Raw genomic sequence first — 19,790 nt, forward strand, 5'->3', positions numbered from 1 at the left:
TTCATAGAGCTGAAGGGCCAGTCTCTTGGGTTTTTAAAGTTTTTTAAAAGTAGGTGTCGTTCCTAAGCAGCCACATCGATTTTATAACAAACGTGACCAGTATCTCTAAGAGAAAATTTAAGGTGCGAATACTTAGGAACCACCTTGAGTCCTCAGGGCAGCCTCTTGATAAGGGTGATGGTGGTGCCATCTGGGATGAGCGTCCTGGGCTCCGGACTCTGGGTCACGGATGTATTTCAACCCCACATGTCTGTCTCTAGGACCTGACGAGGCGACAGGCCAGCTGGGGAGCCGCAGGGGAGGCCCTGGCTGGAGGGACTGTCTCGCCTCAGCTCCTGCCCCGTGCCCTGCAGGGTGCAGTCCCACGGCGGCCGGCGTGTTATTTCAAGAGACTCAAGAAACTTAGGGTTTTATGGCCGGCCCGTGTTTAAATGGTGAGTTTGGAACTACATACAAAAAAGACCTTATGAGCCAACATCCCATCTCCCAGCTGCAGCTGCTTCCCACCTGAGGCATTTGTCCTTCGGGTCACTTAAGAATATTCTTCGACAGAGCACGGTAAGTGGCCAGCCCTGGTATGAGAGGCACGCGTGCGCGGGAAGCAAGGTACGAGTGTGAGACACAGTGACCTTTGTTCAGGCTGGAGAGCGTCTCTTCTCCCCGAACAGTTGCCTGTGTCCCTGCCCCTGACACACCCACTCCCGCCCGACCACACACTGTCCCCCAGAACGGTCCTCTCTGTTAGAGCCTGGAAGCTCCAAGCTTGGGACTTCGGGGAGAAGCGGGGGCTCTTTATGTGTTCTGGCCAAGGGGGCTGCAGAGCTTCCTAGAGCCCAAGTCCTTGCCTCTGGATTCATCCCCCTCTCTTCTTCCTTCCTGATGCGTCTCTTAAGCAAATGGGCTAATGGCCTGAGAGGGACCCTTGACTGAATCAGGCGCCAGCCCTTAGCACACTGGCCACCCCGCTGGCCCAGCTTGCCGCCCCAGAAGACCCAAAGCTGGGGGGCTTAATCCCGCAGCGGCACCTCTCAGGCTTCTGGGTGGGTGGACCCAGCAAGAGGGGTTTATAAATTAGCTGTTTGTAAATGCTGTGTGTCTCGGAAGCTCCTGGAGTCCTGTTCTGAGGCTAAGTTGGTGACCGAGCCACCGAGGACAGTCTGCCTATTCTCTTCCTCAAGGCAGGACAAGCCAGGCCAGGCTGAGGGCTTCCAGCCCTGCTCCAGTGCCTCGCTGGTCCCAGACACCGTGTGAAGGTCAGTGAACATTCTCCTTCGGGGGCAAAGGGCCAGAGTGAGGATCCCAGGAGATGGGATCTCGAGGGCCTCATAGGGAAACACCCTGAGGCTTTGCATCCCCTGGCAGCTGGTGCTGGGACATGGCTGTGACCACAGTAAAATGCTGGAGTGGGCATTGGTGCGGCAAAGGACGTGAATTGCTTCAGGCACTGTGGGTCACTGGCCCTGACCGGCCCGGGGCCTGGGCACACGAGGGCACAGTCCTCTCTTCCTGCCCTGGGTAGCTGATGACCCGGGTCAAACCTCTCCCAGAGAAAAGTACCCAAAGGTTTTTCACGTTTTCTGGCTTTAATAAGACAGTCCCATTTTGTACTATTGTGGAGTAAATAGAACTGTGATTTATGTCTCATAATTTGCATAGCCAATTTCAGGTACCGAGGACCGTTCTATTAACATTTTCAGCACATTTTTCATATCTGGGGGGAGCTGGGGTTACTACCCCCCCCATCCCCAGCTTTGTCTCCCCCACCCCCCCACTACCTCATTACACATACGACAATGAACAGTCACGACATGGAATTTCAGGAGTCTACAACGGGTGTTTATTTTGAACCTGGGCCCCCGGGACAGGCAACGGCTCGCAGCCTCCCTGCCACCTGTGGTCTTCTGGCCTGTGGCCCCGTCAGCTGAGCACGTGCAGCAGCTCCTCGTCCCCTGCGGACACAGGGACGCTCAGGGAGTAGGTGTGGGGCGCGCCCAGGGGCCCGGGGGTGGGGGTGCCTCGTGAACGAGGGAAGGCAGCTTGGGCTGACTTGGGCCCTGCGCTTGCGGAATGGCTTGGTATCTCCAAGACACACTCCACAGAACGATCTGGGTTTTAGCCTCTTCTGATTGACTCCCAAGTGCCCTTTTCCCAGAGGGGGGAGATCAGGCCCAGGGATCAGATGGCCGCCGGTCCCTGGAATGTCCTTACTGTTAGCCTCACCACCTCACCCTCAGCGTTAGTCACGGCTGCCGCCGTCGGCCGGGTCCGAAGCGCGCGGGGCGCCGGGAAGTGTGCTGAGTGGGTACTCTGTCCCATTTTACAGAAGTAAAAACTGAGGCTCAAGCTGGCACTCGCCCAACGGGGCCAGCCCCCATGCGACAGCATCCCGGCTGGGGCAAGGTCCGGAGTTTAGCCCCATTTTACAGACGGGTAACAGGCCCGGGGAGTGGGTGGGCTGGTCACCCGGTAGGGTCTAGAACTGCCCTCTCCAGACCCCCACCTCCTCCCGGGGCTCTCCGGCCCGAGTCCCAGGGCACCCCCCGGGGCCGCCTACCGTTGCCAGGGACCCCGCAGTACTCCTTGCACTCCTTCTCCGAGTAGAACTTGTTGCCATTGCCTTGGCAGCCCCCGTACACGAAGGGGACGCACCTCCCCTGGGCAGCGTCAAATGCCCAGAGCTTGTGGTAGCCTCGGCAGGGGCCGGGGACGATGGAGAGACCGCAGGCCGCTGCAGAGTGGGGGCAGGTGCGGAACATGAGTGGCCCTTACACCTGGGATGACCCTCGAGACACCCAGCAAAGGGCCCGAACCAGGGCACCCTGCTCATCTAGGACACCTAGCTCCTCCGGCGCTGGGAACCTGGGGCCCGTGGAGACCAACCACTGGCCTGGGTCACCCTCGTCGCAAGTGTGCGGTTCGTGTGCCTTGAGGAAACCTGCCCTGGAATTCCGCCCCTGGCACGTCCTCGCTCAGCTCCCTGTCCCCCCGGCAGGGGTGCAGCATGCGCAGAGGCGAGGGGCCCGCACTCACCCACGGTCCGGCAGGTCTGCAGACACTCCTTCTCCGAGGCGAAGTTGTTCCCGTTGCCCAGGCAGCCGCCATACCGGAAGGTCTCGCAGGCCATGGAGGAGCCGTTGTAGAAAAACCTCGTGACCATCCCCAGGCAAGGGCCTTCTGCGTGGCCCAGCTGGCAGGAATCTGGGGGGGGCGGGGGGGGGCAGAGCCTCCTGTTGGCAGGCTGGATGCCTACCGTGCGCCATCTCGTTTAGTTTTCCCCTCCGCGCTACGAGCAACGATGGTCACCTCCTTTCTTAGATGAGGTAACGTGACTTGCCCGGGGATCACACAGCCCAGAGAGCCAAAACCATGATCTCTCTGCTGGACTCCGAAATCAGTGCCTGTTCCGCTCTGTACCCCAGCAACCCACAGACGCACCCCTTGCTGGTCTAGTGCGTCCAGAGGCGCTGGTAATAGCAGCCGACGATGCCGTCCCCCGCACACGTGCCGGCCAGCCTGACCGCGTCACCGAAGCCCTACTCCCGTGCCTTTGCTCCCCGTTCCTGCCCCTGAAATGCCGTCCTCCAGAGAGCCCTACTTGGACACCTGGACAAAGCATGACTCCCCTTCATCTAGAAGAACTCCTTGATCTCCTTCCCCCTCCATCTTGAGCTCCCCCAGCCCTGCAGCTAACCCCCGCCTTTTGGGTCCATCAGTTTCTTCCCTGTCTCCCCTACTAGACCACAAGCTTCAAAACGAAGGGGTTTGTCTCCGTGACCCCAGCACCCTCCACAGGGTGGAGCAGGCTCAGTGTTTGCTGAGCAAGCTCCGGAGCGAGTCAGTTGTGAACACTGTCAACTACCCAGAGCATCCTCACGTCCTCCAGCCTGCTCCCACAAAAGCCCTGATGGTGAGCGCAGCAGGCAGTTGTCCCCACTACAGAGAGGGAGAAACCAAGGCTGGGAGGCCACACAGTGGTACAGACAGGGCCAGAACTCGCTTCTCCTGGAGCGATGGGTTCCTGAGCCCAGGGGCCACCCTGACAACCTCCAGCACCACACAGAGGCCCTGATTTGTCTTTTCTAGTTCCCAGTCCTTGCTTAGCAGACAAATAAGAAAGAGACTTTGTGGTGGTGAGGGCAGCCCTTCCTCTCTGGAGTGTGCTAGAAGAGGGTGGAAAGGTGAGTGGCCGTTACCTTCCTTCTTGTTGAAATCAGTTACTGGTTGCCCGGTCCCTGATCCTTCCTCCTCCCGGGCCAGCACGGCCCGCCGGGCCCTCTGCGGGGGAGAGAAAGAGAAGCTGTTGTGGGGACCTCGCCACCACTGCTCAACTGTACCCCCGGAGCATATAAACAAACCATTTGCTTGAGGAATCCGGGTGCAGACAGATGCACAGGAACTACCCTGGTTAATGGACTGTTTGCCCCAAAGCATCAACCTGAATCCCAGAATGGGCATCATGGGAGAGGTTTCTAGGCTGAAAGGAAACTCAGAACCGTGAAGTATAACAATACCCCTGTGTCCAAAAATAGTTGAAATGTCCGTAGTGATAAAAATATGGAGAGGAGAGTCTACCTGAATTGGCAACCAGAGAACGGCAGTACGGCCGTGCTGGAAACTTGGAAGGCCTTTCTACGGGGCGAGGTACAGGTGTGACTGATGTGCAGGAAGGGCTGACCAGACCATCATCGTGAGCTGCTTGCAAAGAGGAAAAGCCACCCAGAGAGGATGGAGAAAGGGCCTCAAGACTGCCCCTGACACTTCTGGCTGTGGCGGTCGGGGCTGAAGAGCAGGGCAGGACACCAAAGCTGGCAGAAGTCTCTAGGGGCATACAGCCCACTGACTGCAGGCTCCCGGGGCCATGCGAGGCGGGATGAGCAGGGAGACCGCCGGCCAACAGGCAGCCTTCCTGCCCGGGGGAGAGACCCGGAATCTGAAAAAGTACATCTGTAGGAACCTTCGACGTTGCCCTTCTCCTTTTAAGGTGCAAGTAAAAGCTATGATCGGGGACTCCCGCTGTCAAGCTGGCTGCACACAGGCCTTCCTTGGGCAAAGGAAAAGAGAAAAATCATGGAACAATTTAAATAATGCAGCTGCTCAGAAGAGTCCGGTTCCGCCGGAGAAGTATCTCCACTACACCCAGGATGACAGTAAGAACCAGGAGAAAAACCATCAGTGAAATTCAAGATGACACCGCATCGATATCACAGGGGCCGACACTTACGGAAATGAACAGAATGAAAGAAGAGTTACTGGGCGTGGAAAGGATTTTGTTGAATTTAACCACACAGTAGAGATAATAAACTGTAGGTTAGTGACTATAAGAAATAAATTCACATAGTAGGAATTCTAGAAGGAGAGGTGATCGATATAGAAATAATAGAAGACAGCTTTTCTGCATTGAAGACTTGAATTGTCCAATTATAAAGAGGGATCAAAAGGAATGAGGCAAAATTAGTGAAGAGCCCCACCTAGACATTCCCTAGAGACAAGGATACAGAGCCCAGCCGCCCTTGGAGTAAATCGCAGCATTAAATGACAGGCTGCAGAGTAGCATCTGAGGGTTACAAGAGGGGAAAGGTGGTAACCCTGGGATTCTATACTCATCCAAGCTGTTGACCATGTGATACAAAAACACAGGCATTTTCACACATGCGAGGATCCAGTAGTTCTCCACCCATGTGTTTATCCAGAAGAAAACTACTTTTAGAAATATTCCAGGGCACCTGGCTAGGGGCTCAGTTGGTAGAACATGCAACTCTTGATCTTGGGGTTGTGAGTCTCAGCCCCTCGTGGGGTGTAGAGATTACTTAAAATCTTAAAAATAAATATATTCCCACTGATTGAGACGGGAATCTAAGTGCAAGAAAATGGGTGATGTGATAGCAAAGAAAAGATGACAAAAACTATGCAGCCAATCAAATAGGGAGTTGTTACAATGCTCGTACAACTTACTGTAAGTGTTAAAAGTCATTCTCAAAACAAAAGGTGGAAAATACAAATGTCGATCTCAGATTACACCCACAAAGGCAGAGATGTGGGAGGTCTGAAGGGAAGAAATGGAAGTGTGCTCCATTTCTCTTTTTTGCAAGGGGAGTCACTAGTTATGGTTTCATTCTTGATCCTGATAAAGAAATACAGATCCGTCGGGATCTGGATTAAGATGTCAGATTGAAATTTCATTTCAAATTGCCTTCTCCAATACCTAACAGGGAAAAATGAATTCAGAATACCAATCTCCAAATGTTCATTAGCATCACTCAATCATGGCAAGGGGCATAGTTTAAAGCAAAAAGTAAAACTGTTGATGAAGGAAAGAAATCAGGTATTTGGGAGCTGAACAGGATGGTCAGCTCCTAACTCTGCCCTCTAACTCCCAAGTCATCAAATTTCTGATAATTGTCCCTTAGACTCCCAAATCCTGAGAGAAGGAAATTAAGGGACCCTATTTTTTTCCTCTTCTGACAGAGGAGTAGTGAAGATGACTTCGGGAAGAGGAAAACAGACTAGATCTTTTTAGGTGAAGGTTCTGGGGCTACATGGTCTAATGCACCGGGGGGGTTAACAGATGGACATCACTGCCCCAACCAGGTGGAATGAACCCCACATAGGACATTTAGAAGTTCTTCAAAAGAGAAAGCAAGCAAGCGTATTCCAACCAAGATGGCGCACCTGAGGAAAGCTCTTCCACCCCTGCCCCTTCCCACCCTTTCCTTGGACTTTAGAAAAGTAGATGGAACACAAAATACCCAGACCTTAGACTACATTTGGGTAGGAGGGCACTTGGCTCAATTTTAGCAGGGAAAGGGTCAAGGAGTAAATGAACCCCCCCCACCCCACACACACACACCACCACCACCACCACCACCATATCAGAACAGACGGGCTAAAACTGACTAAGCAGGAGCAAGAGAAAAAGAAATGGTACAGAGACTATCCAGACCCATGTCTGAAATGAAGTACTCGAGTAAATAGCCTGAACCAGAGACTGAGCCTGACTGTGGTGGCCCCTGTCATGAACTGCCTAGATGTCCCCTCAGGAATGGACTTACATTCTGAGCCTGAGCCATCAGCCCCCGTTGGAGACTGCCTCAGCGAATGGGACCCTTCTCACTCGAGGTCATGCTTCCTCTCCAGACTGATCAACATAAGGGTGTTAAGGCCGCAACTCCTCAGCGCCCTCACGGGACAACTCCAAAGGCCCTCCCAGTTCTAGAGTGCCCACAGGGTTGGCTGGGGCATTGTGAAGCTCTGCTTCTTCTGCTCAATCCTCCCTCCATCCCTTCCCTTCCACAGATGTGGATCTAGGAAACCCCACCTATGACATCAACTTAGGAGAAAATATAACTCAACAAGCAGAAGGAAATTCCTCAGGGGCCTCAAGGTATAGAATTACTTAACAAAAACAGGTATTTATTAAAACAAGACTCAAAGACAAAATGGTAAACAACAGAATAAGATGAAAAGAGAGAACTCAGGCCTAGATAAACAAATTGAGAACCAAGACAACATACATTCGGAGCTAGTAAGTCAGAAATAGCAAGGAACAGAATAGATGCTGCTAAATGGAATGACAGTCCTACAAGAAAGATAAGTGACAATCCCAGTGAATACAGGCGAAAGCAATGTGAGAACGCCTAGTACGTGAGGAAGACAAAGATGCTCCAGGATGAGAGAGCAAGTGTTCCTGAGGTAGCAAAACCCAAAAAGGGAACAGAAGATGAATTCCACATAGTGCAAGAGAGTCCCCTGAAACAGAAAGAAGGTAATCTATGGATGGGAAGAGCACACTGTATCCCAGAAAACTTTGATATAGAATTCTCAACACCAAGACATAGCCTAGTTAGGATGCTGAGTGCAGAGCACCTGGCTGGCTCAGTCGGCAGAGCATGCTACTCTTGATCTCAGGGTCGTGAGTTCAAGCCCCACGTTGGGCTTAGAGCCTACTTAAAAAAAGAAAGAAAACAAAAAGATGTACACCCCTTCAAGGATAGTTTGTCCAGGCATCTGGGCACAAGAAACAAATTGCTTACAAGGAGAAAAATACCAGACTGGCCTCGGGCTTTCCCAGAGCCATAGTTAGTGCTTAAGAACAACAGAGGAGTGCAGACAACGTTCTGAGGGAAAGGCAACATGACCCAAGAATCTGACGCCCAAGCAAAATGCCAGTCAAGCGTGAAGGAAAGGGGCAGGCTTTCTCCAACAGGGAAGAATTCAGGAATTAAAACACACAGAACCCTCCCTGAAAACACCACTTGGTGAAGAAATGCCACAAGAGAAATCAGTGAGTCGGGAATGGAGAAGCTGTGTGCTTACATTCACTAGGAGTGAGTGTGGAATCCATTAAACTACAGAACTCTAACTCCATGACTGGGACATGGCGGCAGATGCTTATTTGAACTTCCAGAAGCCCACTCATTTTTTTTTTATTCAAATGAAACTACACTTAATGCTTTTTTTTTTTTTTAAAGATTTTATTTATTTGAGAGAGAGAATGAGAGAGAGAGAGCACATGAGAGGGGGGAGGGTGAGAGGGAGAAGCAGACTCCCTGCAGGGAGCCCCATGCGGAACTCGATCCCAGGACTCCAGGATCATGACCTGAGCCGAAGGCAGTGGCTTAACCAACTGAGCCACCCAGGCGCCCTACACTTAATGCTTCTAAGACCTGGAAATAGCATCTCTGATACAATACCATTTCATAACACTATGCCCAAATCTGGACAACTCTCCATCTAACGTTCCCTCTCCACATGTGGGCGTGTCACCATCCCTGGGATAATGCGAATGCTGGTAGCTTTTGGGTGGTGGCATTTTTTTAAACTCTTATTTTATATACTTTTGTTATTTTTAAATATTTTTTATTTTTAAATTTTAGTTCTTTATAATGAGCACATGTTAGTTTTATAAAATCAATGGTAATTTTTCTTTAAAAATACAGGCCCAGACAAATAATATGTTAACAGTATTGATTCTATGTAGGAATAAAGACAGTGTTCTCTTTTTTTTACTTTGGTATTTTTTTTTTTAATTTTCAAACCTATGTTTCTAATATATTTAGAATATGTATTTGCTTAGAAACATAGCCTTGAAAATGTGTGTGTATATATATATATAATACACATACAAATATACACATCTACATACATACATATATATATATACACACAACAGTAGGATAAATTGGGATATATAATTTCCAAATAATCACAGAAAAAAATGAAGACGGCTTAATCAATATGGTAAAGGCAGGAAAATAAACCAGAAGACTAAGGAAGCCTAAAAAAATCAAACGGCAGGACAGGGAGAGGCGAGTTGGTTGAGAAGCAGCTTGCTCTCAGGTTTACTGCTTTTTTAGAGATCAAGTGACTTCATCTGTTATTTACTGAGTACTATCGTCATTTCATCGTTGAGTGTTCTACTGGTTGTAGGCGGTACAGTGCTAAGAACTTTTCCAACATGTCACTGAATTCTAGCACATGGAAGGTAAGGGTAACTACCCCATTTCAGAGAGGAGGAAAGTAAAGTCTGGATGGGACAGCAAGTGGCCCAGATGGTAGATCTGGGATTGAACCCTGGGGGTCTGACTTCAAGGCCCCATGCCCGTCACTGCCTTCTCTCAACCTCTCAGTGACCCCACCCACCCACCACAGCAGGACCTAAGCAAGGGCAGCAAAAATCAAGCAGGCGAGTGGGGATAAAGTGGGAAGAAGAGGTGCTTACCATGTGTGGAGAGGGCTCTGGTTCCTGCTCCCCAGGGACACACTCACCTAGGTTAGGACAGGAGAGAGAGGTGAGTACAAGCGCTTAGTTTCTTTCACAATGCTAGTTATGCGTGCCAGGGGGCACTGCGCAGGGAACAGTCCTGGGCCCCAGCCCCCTTCAGGGACGGCTCCGCTCACATGGCTTGCTGAAGGTCATTCACTGGAAAAGCGACAGGCTGGTGGCCGCAGCGTCCCTGCCCTCGGCTCCATCACAAGAACAGCAGCGGCTAACATCTGCCGAGCACTTACTGACACCAGGCACAGTGCTATTTAAAGGCTTTACTTCACTGACCCCTCACACAACTTACAAGGGAGGCATTATTATCCCCCATTTTACAGATGAGGAAAGTAAGGCTCTGGAAGGTGCACTAGCCAGAAGTCACACAGCTCCACTTGAACTTCCGTCCTCTAACTCTGGAGCCCATCCTCTCAACACCAACACTGAATGGCCTCCTAAGAGATACCTACGGATTCTGGATATAGCCTCACTTAAACAGGTGGCGCTAGGGTGAGCGCTGAATTGGTGCCAGGTGTATGCTGTGTGACCTGGAGCAAATACAGGGGCCCCAGCTGCCTTCTCTATAAAGAGGGGTGAGGGGACTATAACCCTACTTAGCTCAGACGGTTGCTGGAAATATCCAGGGGCTGGGCAGATGTTCTCTGAGGGCTGTGAAGAATGAGGAGGGCACAGAAAGGTGAGGTGGGGTGGGGCTGCATTCACCTTTGTCGGCCATAGTGAAGATGGAGTCCTCAGGGATGCCCACACCCAAGGCAACCTCCCTGAACTCCTCCAGCAGGCTTTCTCGAAGCTGCGGCTGTCGCCCTGCAATGGGAAGCAGAGAAGATGCCTAGAACCACGGGTGCCTGGGCTGGCAAGGCCTGGGATTATTCTGCCCAGGGATTTTCATTTAGAAGTTGAGAACTATCAGCCCAATGTGATCTCTTCAAAACACTTATGGAAAGATTGGCTCACATAGAGAAAGAGATGTCCCTCCCAGGCTCCCACCCAGGTCCCCCAAATCCCCACACATGGCTCTTTCCACTGGTTAAGGGCCTGGAAGCTCTGGAATTCTCTGGGCCTAGAATTTTAAAGACCAAAAAAAGAGGATTCTACCTCAGATGGAAGACTGAGCTCTACCTCCTCCAGGGAGAGTAAATGTTTCCACCTTTCCCATAACTGGAGTTTTCTCAGAAGGATAAAGCAAAACTCCTGACTCCTCCCCATTCCACTGTCCCTAAATCACGGACCTCCTCCCACCTCCAACTCCTGTGGGCTTATCTAGCTCCAGGCCTTTACCATAGAGCTTGGCAGTAATGGTGGGCCCATGGTGGCGGCTGAATTTCTTGGTCAGAAAGATGGCGTACTCATCATAGTTGGTGTGGACCACATAGGACTCCATGGTGATGTTCCATTCTGTATGGGAGATGCAGGAAGCCAAAGGGATCAGTGGTCAGAAGGCTCTTCTAGCCTGAGGTCCTTCACCTATTCCCCCCACACATCATCTATTCATCCATCCTTCTGTCTATCCGTCTTCTCCATATATTTATCATTAATTCATCCACCATCATTCCATCCATCCATCTTCTCCATACATCAAACCATAAATCCATCCACTTCCTTCCTTTCCTCCTCCCTTACCTTCTCTCCCTCCTTCCTTCCTCCCTCCATCCATTAATCTATCAATTGATCTATCAGATGACCGATTAACTCACTCACCTGCCATCCATATCTACATTCGTTTACCAATCATTTGCTTCTTCTCTCACTCATCTTTTCTTTCCAACCATCCATCTACCCAAACATTCATATATTCAACCACTAATAAAATTATTCGACACATAGAGCATATTCGATAAACATCTGCTGGATGAGTGGATAAATTCACGTCCAAGTCCCTCTGTCACTTAGTACCATGCACACTGTGCATGGTAGATGCTTAGCAAATTCTTTTTTTTTTAAAGATTTTATTTATTTATTTGAGAGAGAGAGAGCTCATGAGAGGGGGGAGGGTCAGAGGGAGAAGCAGACTCCCTGTCGAGCAGGAAGCCCGATGTGGGACTCGATCCCGGGACTCCAGGATCATGACTTGAGCCGAAGGCAGTCGCTTAACCAACTGAGCCATCCAGGCGCCCGATGCTTAGCAAATTCTTATCAGCTGATTGCGGATGCCTACCAGGAGGGCTGATGAAATCCTGATGTTATCCTCAGAATTCAGCAACATCCCTTTCATTCTGGATGCCCATAAGTGCACGAGAGAGAAGGAGAGAGAGGGGGAAGTAGGACGACAAGGCAAAGGATGAGGAGGAGTATACAGGAAGCATCTCAGAAAAATGGCTTTGGGGGCAGAAAGTGCCAAGACAGAAAGAAAGAGAGCTTCGGACACATCAAGATTTTTCAGCAAAGGGCAGAACTGCGGAAGACACCTCCAACTCAACTTACTGGGTTTATGATAGAGGAACTTTCCGTTGGTGCTGGTTTTCTCATAAGCCCCGGAGATCTCCTCACAGGTGCCTCTCCTGGAGATGTACAAACCAGAAGAAAGGTAACCGCTGGTAGAGACCGAGGTCCCGACACCCACTCTCCCACAGGGTCCTTTCCACTTTTTTTTTCTTTTTGTAATTTGGAAAGTAACACTCCCAAATGCCTTGTTTAAGCCTCACACCAGTCCTAGGGGACCCGTTCACGTATGAAGGAACAGAGGGACAGAGACAAAAGGGACTAGTCCATGCCATCCTCTTGGCCAAGCCAGCACTAAACATCAGCTTCCTTCCCCAAAGGTGCACATCAGACTGACGCGTGGGGCGGGGAGGGTGATGAGTGAATGCTTTGATGTGTTTATTACCCTGCGTCTCTCTGGCCCCAGTTCCCTCATCTGTGAAATGGGGATCATGAAGCCTTACATGGCGGTCATGAGGGTCCAATGAGATACTATTAAACAGCTTACAGTAAGCACTATGAACACACCAGCTGTTGTTGCAATGACTGCTCATTATCTTATTTATCAAGCAACATCTGTGTGCTGGGCACTGTGCTACATGCGGAGGATACGGAGGAGGGCAAGATGGACTCTGTCTGCTCACGGACCCTAGAATGGAGTGGGGCCCAGGGGCAGGCCAGAGACTGACGCAGTCAGAGCGGTGCCATGCAGAGAGAAGCTTGAGGTGCTCTAAGAGCACAAAGGCAGGCATGTAACCTGAACCTTGGAGGAGGTCAGGGAGGGCTTCCTAAAGGATATGACACAGAACCTGAGTCCTAAAGGGTCCACAGGAATTAGCCCAGGGAGATGGGGAGAGGTTTTCCCAGTAGAAGGAACATCAGATGCGAAATGGTGGAAGATTCCAAGAACTGAAAGAAGGTCTACTTGGGTTGGTCACAGAGTACCTGGTGAGTGCTGGGAGAGGCCCAGGCCACATCAAAGGAGCTGAATTTTATTCCCAAGGGCCATAGGGATCATGGAAAGGTTTAAGCAGACTTGAGTTTTCAAGAGGCCTTTTGTTTGCTGGGTAAAAGGTTTGAGATTAGAGATGGGGAGAAGTGTAGACAGCCAGGAAAGAAAGGCAGGGGGCCTGGGCCAGGGCGGGGACGGTACAAAAGGGAGAAGCGGACAGTGTGGAGGGATTTAGGAAGAGAAAGGACAGGGCCTGATGGTGGACTGTGCGGCCTGTGGCAGCAGAGAGAGGGGTCTCAGCACCTGCCTCCCACCCAGGTTTCCAGGTTGAGTCCTGGGGGTCGGAAGGGCCCTGACTGAGCTAAGGGATTCCCAAGGATCAAGAGCAGGTTTTGAAATAGGCATGTGTTGGGGCGCTGGCCCCCAGGTGCTGATGGGACAGTTCAGAAGGTGTGCCCTGGGGGTGGGCGGCAGAGGGAACTGGAGCTCAGAGGCAAGGTTCCGGCTGGGAGAAGAGAGCTCAACTCTCCAGGACAGGGTGGTGACTGAAGCTGGGCGGGGGTGGCAGGTGGGCCCTGGCCTCTCTCGCCCCTCCCACCCCATCCCCTCACTCACCGCCAACGTGTGCTGGTCATGCTGATCTCTCCATCCGTCGCCCCCTCGCCCAGCACCAGCGTGCTCATGGACATCCTGTCCATGAACTTCTTCAGCCATGGGCAGGTGGAGCCCATGGCCACGTGAAACCACTTCCCGTAGATCTAGGAAGCAGCCACAAGCGCTGAGGATCTGGGTTTGCCTCAGACCGCAAAGACGACTTGCCAGACACCTGCTCCCCTCCCTCCTGTCAATGAGAAGCTGTAATGTCCGACAGCTAATCGGAGACCACGCAGCTTCAAGGAAGGACGGAGCCTAATGGTGGAACTTCCGTCCTCATGGCAAGCCTAGGAAGGGGGGTGCAGATGGGGTCCCACCCCACTCAGTGGAAGGCCTTACTCTGCTTAGGTATAGGATCTGTGCTGCTCACTTGGATGAGGCCCAGAGCCCCAAGGTTGAAGGTCCTCTTCAACCACTGCTCCCCCAGCTGTCTTTCGCTCTTCCAAGGGCAGGGAGCTCAGTACCTGGCAGGCAGCCCATAGCTCCAGGCCAGAAAGGATCTCCCCTCCTTGAACTAACTCAGGACAAGCCTGCTACCTCCTTCTCCTGGCCACAAAGCATAGAGTTGAAAAAGCCCTCACATCCTGAGGAATGAGCCAGACCACCGCAGCACCCCCCCACTGCCCCACCGAGTGCCCCTCCAACCACAACCCCTGCTTGTCTCCGAGCATAAACAAAATCCACAGCTAGAAGGGGCTGAGAGCCCCTCAAGGTCACCCAGTGACTGGGCCCACAGCGGGAGCTGGAAGGTGGTCCTGGGGCTCCCGCACACAGCACCTGCCCAGCCCTCTGAACCCCACCAGCTCGAGCTCTGTCCTGCTTCTCTTCTCCCCATTATCCCACGTCTGCCCTGTGTCACCCGGGATCTCCGTCCACGGCCAGGCCTGCGAGGGCAGCGCACCCGGGATGGTAACAGGTTGTGGGGAGAGGGGAGTGGCCGAAAGCTGAAGGGCTGGGGAGGGGGGCAGGAAGTCCCAAGAAGCTAAGCACTGTGAGGGGGCTGCAGGAGCCTTCCCCAGGGTGGGGCTGTAATGTGTAACGGAAGGCCCAGAGCCCCCTGCGGCCCAGGAGGGCAGGTTCACACGTGAGATCGTGAGATCGTCAGACAACAGGCCTGCAGAATGGCAGGTGCGTAGCGTCGTAGCGAACCCCAGACGGTCTGAGCAGGAAGGGCCCTGAGGAACCCAGCCCTGAGTTCCAGATTGGGAGATTTGCAACCCCCCTCCCCCGCAAGGCCCGGCTGCTCAGCCAGCCAGCCAGCCGTCGCTGCCAGAGAGGCCAGCCTTACCCGAGAGATGTCGAAGTTCTCTTGCACTTGGATGGCATCGGGCGGCGTCAGCACGGGACTGGCACTCATGGCCAGGCAGGCAGTCAACAACAGAAACACAGCCCTGAGACTCCACATGGTTCTGGGCTCTTCTGCCTCGGATGTCGCTCACAGGCTCGGTCTGGGGACAAGAGCCACTGCCTCTCTGCCCACGGCAGCTTTGGACTGAGGCTGGGGAGGGGGCCAGCAGCTTGTAGGTGACCTTGGTATTTGCCCTGCTCAGCCTGAACCAATCAGGGCCCCAAGGCCAGGTCTGATCGATCCCTTGCAGTGTCCTGCCTGGGGTCAGTGGTCCCAAGGGGCCAGGGCGGCTGTTTCAGGGGAGGCACTGGCCAAACATAACCTGGCCCGGGTGCAGCCCAGGCTTCCCGCAGAGAGGAGATGAGCAGCCTGTCACCTTTCCCGCTGGGTCATCCGCCTGGACCTCCCACTCCAGCGGGAGCCAGCAGAGTGAGCTCATCAGGCCCCTTCCTCACACGAGAAAACAGGAGGCCCAGGGAGAAGAAAGGACGTAGCAGAGACCACGGTGGGGGGCGGGGGAGGGGGGGTCTAAAGGCACAGCCCCGATGAGAACTCAGGCATCCTGTCCCCAGAGTTCCCTCTGACCCCTGGCTTCCTGGAGTCCTAGCAAATAATAGTAGGAATAATAATGATGATTTCCACAGCAGCTTCCGTTCCCTGAGCACCTGCTCCAAACCAGCTTTGTAGCAACACTTTACATGTGCCACAGAATGGAATTCAATCCCTACAACAACCCTAGAAAGTAGGTGCTGTTTTGCCCCCTTTAAAGACAAGGGACTTGGGGGGTGCCTCAGTCGGTGAAGCGGCTGCCTTCGGCTCAGGTCATGATCCCAGGGTCCTGGGGTTGAGTCCAGTGTCCAGCTCCTTGCTCAGCAGGGAGTTTGCTTCTCCCTCTGCCTCTGTCCCTCCCCCCAACTTGGGCACGCGCGATCAGTACGCGCTCTCTTTCTCTCTCTCTCAAATAAGTAAAATCGTTAAGAAAAACAGAGAATAGAGACAGAGGACTTGAGGCTCTGAGAGGTAGGGTGCCTTGCCCCGGGGCTCCCTGCTGGGAAGCAGAGCTGCTGGGACAGGCGGCAGCAGGTGGCAGCTGAGAGCACAAACTCAGGAGCCAGCCTGCATCCCGTGCTGGCCTTGGGCAAGTGACATGTCCTCCCAGTGCCTGGGCTTCCTCATCAGTGAATGGGGACGCCAGCTGCTGGTTCACAGCACTGTTGTGAGGTCAGGGGCACGAAGCTTTGCAAAAGCCCTAGGGCAGCGTCTGGCACGTGGTAAATGGTGAATGTGTTTGTAGCACGTTGAACACAGTGTCCCCCGCAAAATTCGTGTACACCTGGGACCTCAATGTGACCTCATCTGCAGAGGCAATTAGTTAAGATGAGGTGATACTGGATAAGGGTGGGCCCTACATCTAACGCCTGGTGTCTTAATAAGAGAAAGGGGAGGGAGACTCAGATGCAGAGGGACGCCGAGGGACGAACAGGGAAGACGGCCATGTGAAAAGCCCAGGACAGGGACGGGAGCCAGCTACATACAAGCCAGGGAACGCCAAGGACTGCTGGGACTCACCAGAAGCTAGGAAGAGGCAAGCAAGGATTCTCTTCTAGAAACTTCAGGAAGACTGTGGGCCCACTGACAGTCTGGTGTCGGGCTTCCAGCCTCCAGAACTGGGAGAGAATACATTTCTGTTGTTGTAACCCACCCGGTTGTGATACTTTGTTAACGGCAGCCTTAGGAAACGGTATACTGTTCATTAAACAATTTCAAAGAGAATTTTTAAAAACGTAGGTCTGTTTGTCTCCAAAGCTCAAATTCTTGCCAGTGCTACGGTGGACCCTCTCGGTGAAGCTCTGTTTTCCAGCAGTCAGAGTCGCTGTCCTTACTTCTTCCCTGTTCTTGACATGGAACATTCCATGCTCACAGAAGGCCCCTGTTACGGCTGGGCATGCCCCCTTCAGATAGGGGGTTCAAAAGCAAGAGCCATGTTCATGTGAGAATCCAGGAGACCCCCCTCCCCCCAGTGGCACCAGTAAATGGTGTGTCATGTCCCTCTGTAAGAGCCACCCAATACCTTCATCTCTCACCAGTACCAGGTACAAATATGTCTCTATTCCTAAGTGAGTGTTTCCTTTGCTCCATCACCAACAGCTTGGCTACTGATGGCATTTCCTTTTTGCTTTGGCTGCCAGGAAGCTCAAAGCCATGTTACAAGTTTAATCACACCAACCATCTCAGCTTAGATTTCTGGGACAATTACCTTCCCTCTTGTTCACAAGGTTCCTCAATCTTTCATGGTTTGGTTAGTGGTGGTAGGAGGAAGACAGTCTGCTGTAAGAGGCATTCAGAGAACTGGGAGCAGAAGCCCTGACTTCTTTTCCACTAACTTTGCAGAGGACTTTCCCTCTCTGAAGCCCACTTTCCTCATCTATAAACTGAAGATAACAGTCCTTGTTCTGTCTGCCAAGAGGTCAAGTGAGGCAGTGGGTCAGAGTGCTCTGTAAACTGTCCACTGTCCTACCTGGTGATGAACTCCAGCTTTCTGTGTGGGGGGAAACTGAGCTGGTATGAGAGTGAAAACACTATCAATCAATCAGAAGGAATAGAGCCCTCTCTGAAGCTTGCCCACAGCCCCACGACGGCTCCTCTGCTCCTCCCAGCAGGTCTGCATTAGGATTGTCAACACCACTGGCCCCGTGGGAAGGCTGGGGCACATAGGGGTAAAGACAAATACTGGCCTCTTTAGGACAGAACTGTTCATTCAGCCACATGGCCTCTCCTGGGGGGAGGGCAGAGGCCTGGATGTTGATCTCCTTGCCTGTCTCCAGGGATGTTTGCTATCCTGAGATGATTAACCAGAGCAAACAGAGAGAGCAAACTCTTCCAAAGCCCACCTGGACTTTGAGCTGTTTTTTAAAAAATTAACCCTGGACCGCAGGATGCAAGGTCATTAGTGGTCTGGGGATGCTGACCCCTCTTCCCCCTTTGGCCATTAGGGCGGGAGGGTGGAGGCTCTAGGCCCACCTCCAGAACCAGCCCAAGTGGAGGGGGAGGGCCTACCCATCCAGGAGGTACGGCAGGAATGGAGGGTCATTTTCAGATGAACACATGGGGGCTCAGGGAGGGAACAGGACTTGTTCAAGGTCACCCAGCTTACGGCTGAGCTAGGGTGCTTGGTGCTGGGGGTACGATGGAGCACATAAAGGGCCTCCTAGAGCTCACTCCCCATGGGGGGCAGGGTGGGGAGGAGAAGACGGTAAGACAGATGGTCACTGCAGTGATGGGGGAGCAGAGGGAGGGGAGGGGGGTCTAACCTGCTGGGGAGTTTGCCAGACAAAAGTGCAAGGGGGCCTGTGGAGGGAGGACAGGGTGCTCCAGACCGAGGGACAGCACCATTGGAGGCGAAGAGGAGGCAGGTGGTGAGACAATGATGCATCTGGAAAGCAAAAACCAACCAGGCAACCAACCAACCATCCAAACCACGGAGCTGGAGCTTGGGTGGGGGGTGCGGGGGGAGGCAAGTAGCGAGAGCGAGGCTGGGGAGGGGGCTGAGGCCCAGCACGTAGGACTGCGATGCCAGCCCAAAGGTCTGCTCATGAATCTGGAATGGATGGGGAGTGCTGGCGGGTTTTCAGAAGGGAATGGCCCATCAGATCTGTAATCGGGAGAGATCCATGAAGAGGGAGTGGAAGTGAGGGCCAGAAAACAACTCCCTATAAGGTTCTCCAGAGAGGAGGAAGGACCAACAGGGACATCAAGGCCACAGGGTAGGACTCAGACCAGAGGGCGTGGTCAGAGTTCGGGCCTTGGTGGAATGGGATAGCGGGGTCCTTCCTTCCCCACGAGGAGGTATCCAGTCCCAGGCCTTGCCCCAGACACCTGACTCTGCGCAGTTCCCCTGAACTCAGAGTGTGGCCTGCCCACTCATGGTGAAATTGGAGGTGGGCAGCACCTGGACTCCATAAATAGCGTCAGGAGAGGGGACCTTCCACTGCTCAGCTGTTTCTATGCTTTACTTCTTCCCCACCCATCCCAAAGAGCTAGGCCATCTACAACTTTGAGTCCCAGCCCTTGTGATTTGCTGGGTGACCGTGGGGGGCAGGCTTTTCCTTCCCTGAGCCCACCTTTCTTATCTAGACCTGCAAACGAGGCTAAAGTAGCTCACTGGACGTGGCTGATATAAGAGCTCAGGGAGGGACATTTGTGAGCATCTTCCCTGCTCCCCAAGTGTACACACTGGAGGGGCCTGCATCCTCACGGGCACTTAGCACAGTGTGGGGTACCAGGTAAGGGCCCCAGAAATGCAGGAATTACACTGCCGAGAGGTGAGAGTGCCCCATGTCCACTAGAGGGCAGCAGAGAACTTCTAGAAAGACCACCCAGGTTTGCTGATGGTTCCACACAGACCAGGAGCCAGAGGCCTAGAGCAAAGGCCCATAGAAGTGGTAGAACCAGCGCTAGAAGCCGGCCTTCCTTGCCCCGGGACTGCCTCAAATCCCCTGGGGAGTGTAGAGCATTCAGCCTCTACCTTGCCACACCCCGCCTAGCTACAGAGTTGGATGCTCAGATGGGGCCCTTTTAGAAACAGTTTCCTGGAAGGTTCTCCCGGTGAACCAGACTTGGGTGCCACAAAGGCAGATTCA

General features: G+C 52.7%; 1 protein-coding gene across 1 annotated transcript; it reads right to left on the minus strand.

Annotated features, from left to right (window-relative positions):
- Nucleotides 1-1,814: 1,814 nt before the first annotated feature.
- AMBP (alpha-1-microglobulin/bikunin precursor) lies at nt 1,815-15,641 on the minus strand. The gene is made up of 10 exons (XM_045882005.2): nt 15,091-15,641; nt 13,764-13,906; nt 12,200-12,276; nt 11,057-11,173; nt 10,481-10,582; nt 9,719-9,765; nt 4,194-4,275; nt 3,031-3,198; nt 2,555-2,728; nt 1,815-1,949 (listed from the first exon to the last, which is right to left on the minus strand). Exons 1-10 carry the CDS (start codon nt 15,205-15,207, stop codon nt 1,918-1,920), a joined length of 1,059 nt encoding a protein of 352 aa, XP_045737961.1. The 5' UTR covers nt 15,208-15,641; the 3' UTR covers nt 1,815-1,917.
- Between the last annotated feature and the right edge of the window lie 4,149 nt (nt 15,642-19,790).

Source organism: Mirounga angustirostris, unplaced genomic scaffold (genome assembly GCF_029215605.1).
Source record: "Mirounga angustirostris isolate CCGP_5_RB_7025 unplaced genomic scaffold, mMirAng1.0.hap1 SCAF_15, whole genome shotgun sequence".
NCBI classification, from domain to species: domain Eukaryota; kingdom Metazoa; phylum Chordata; class Mammalia; order Carnivora; family Phocidae; genus Mirounga; species Mirounga angustirostris.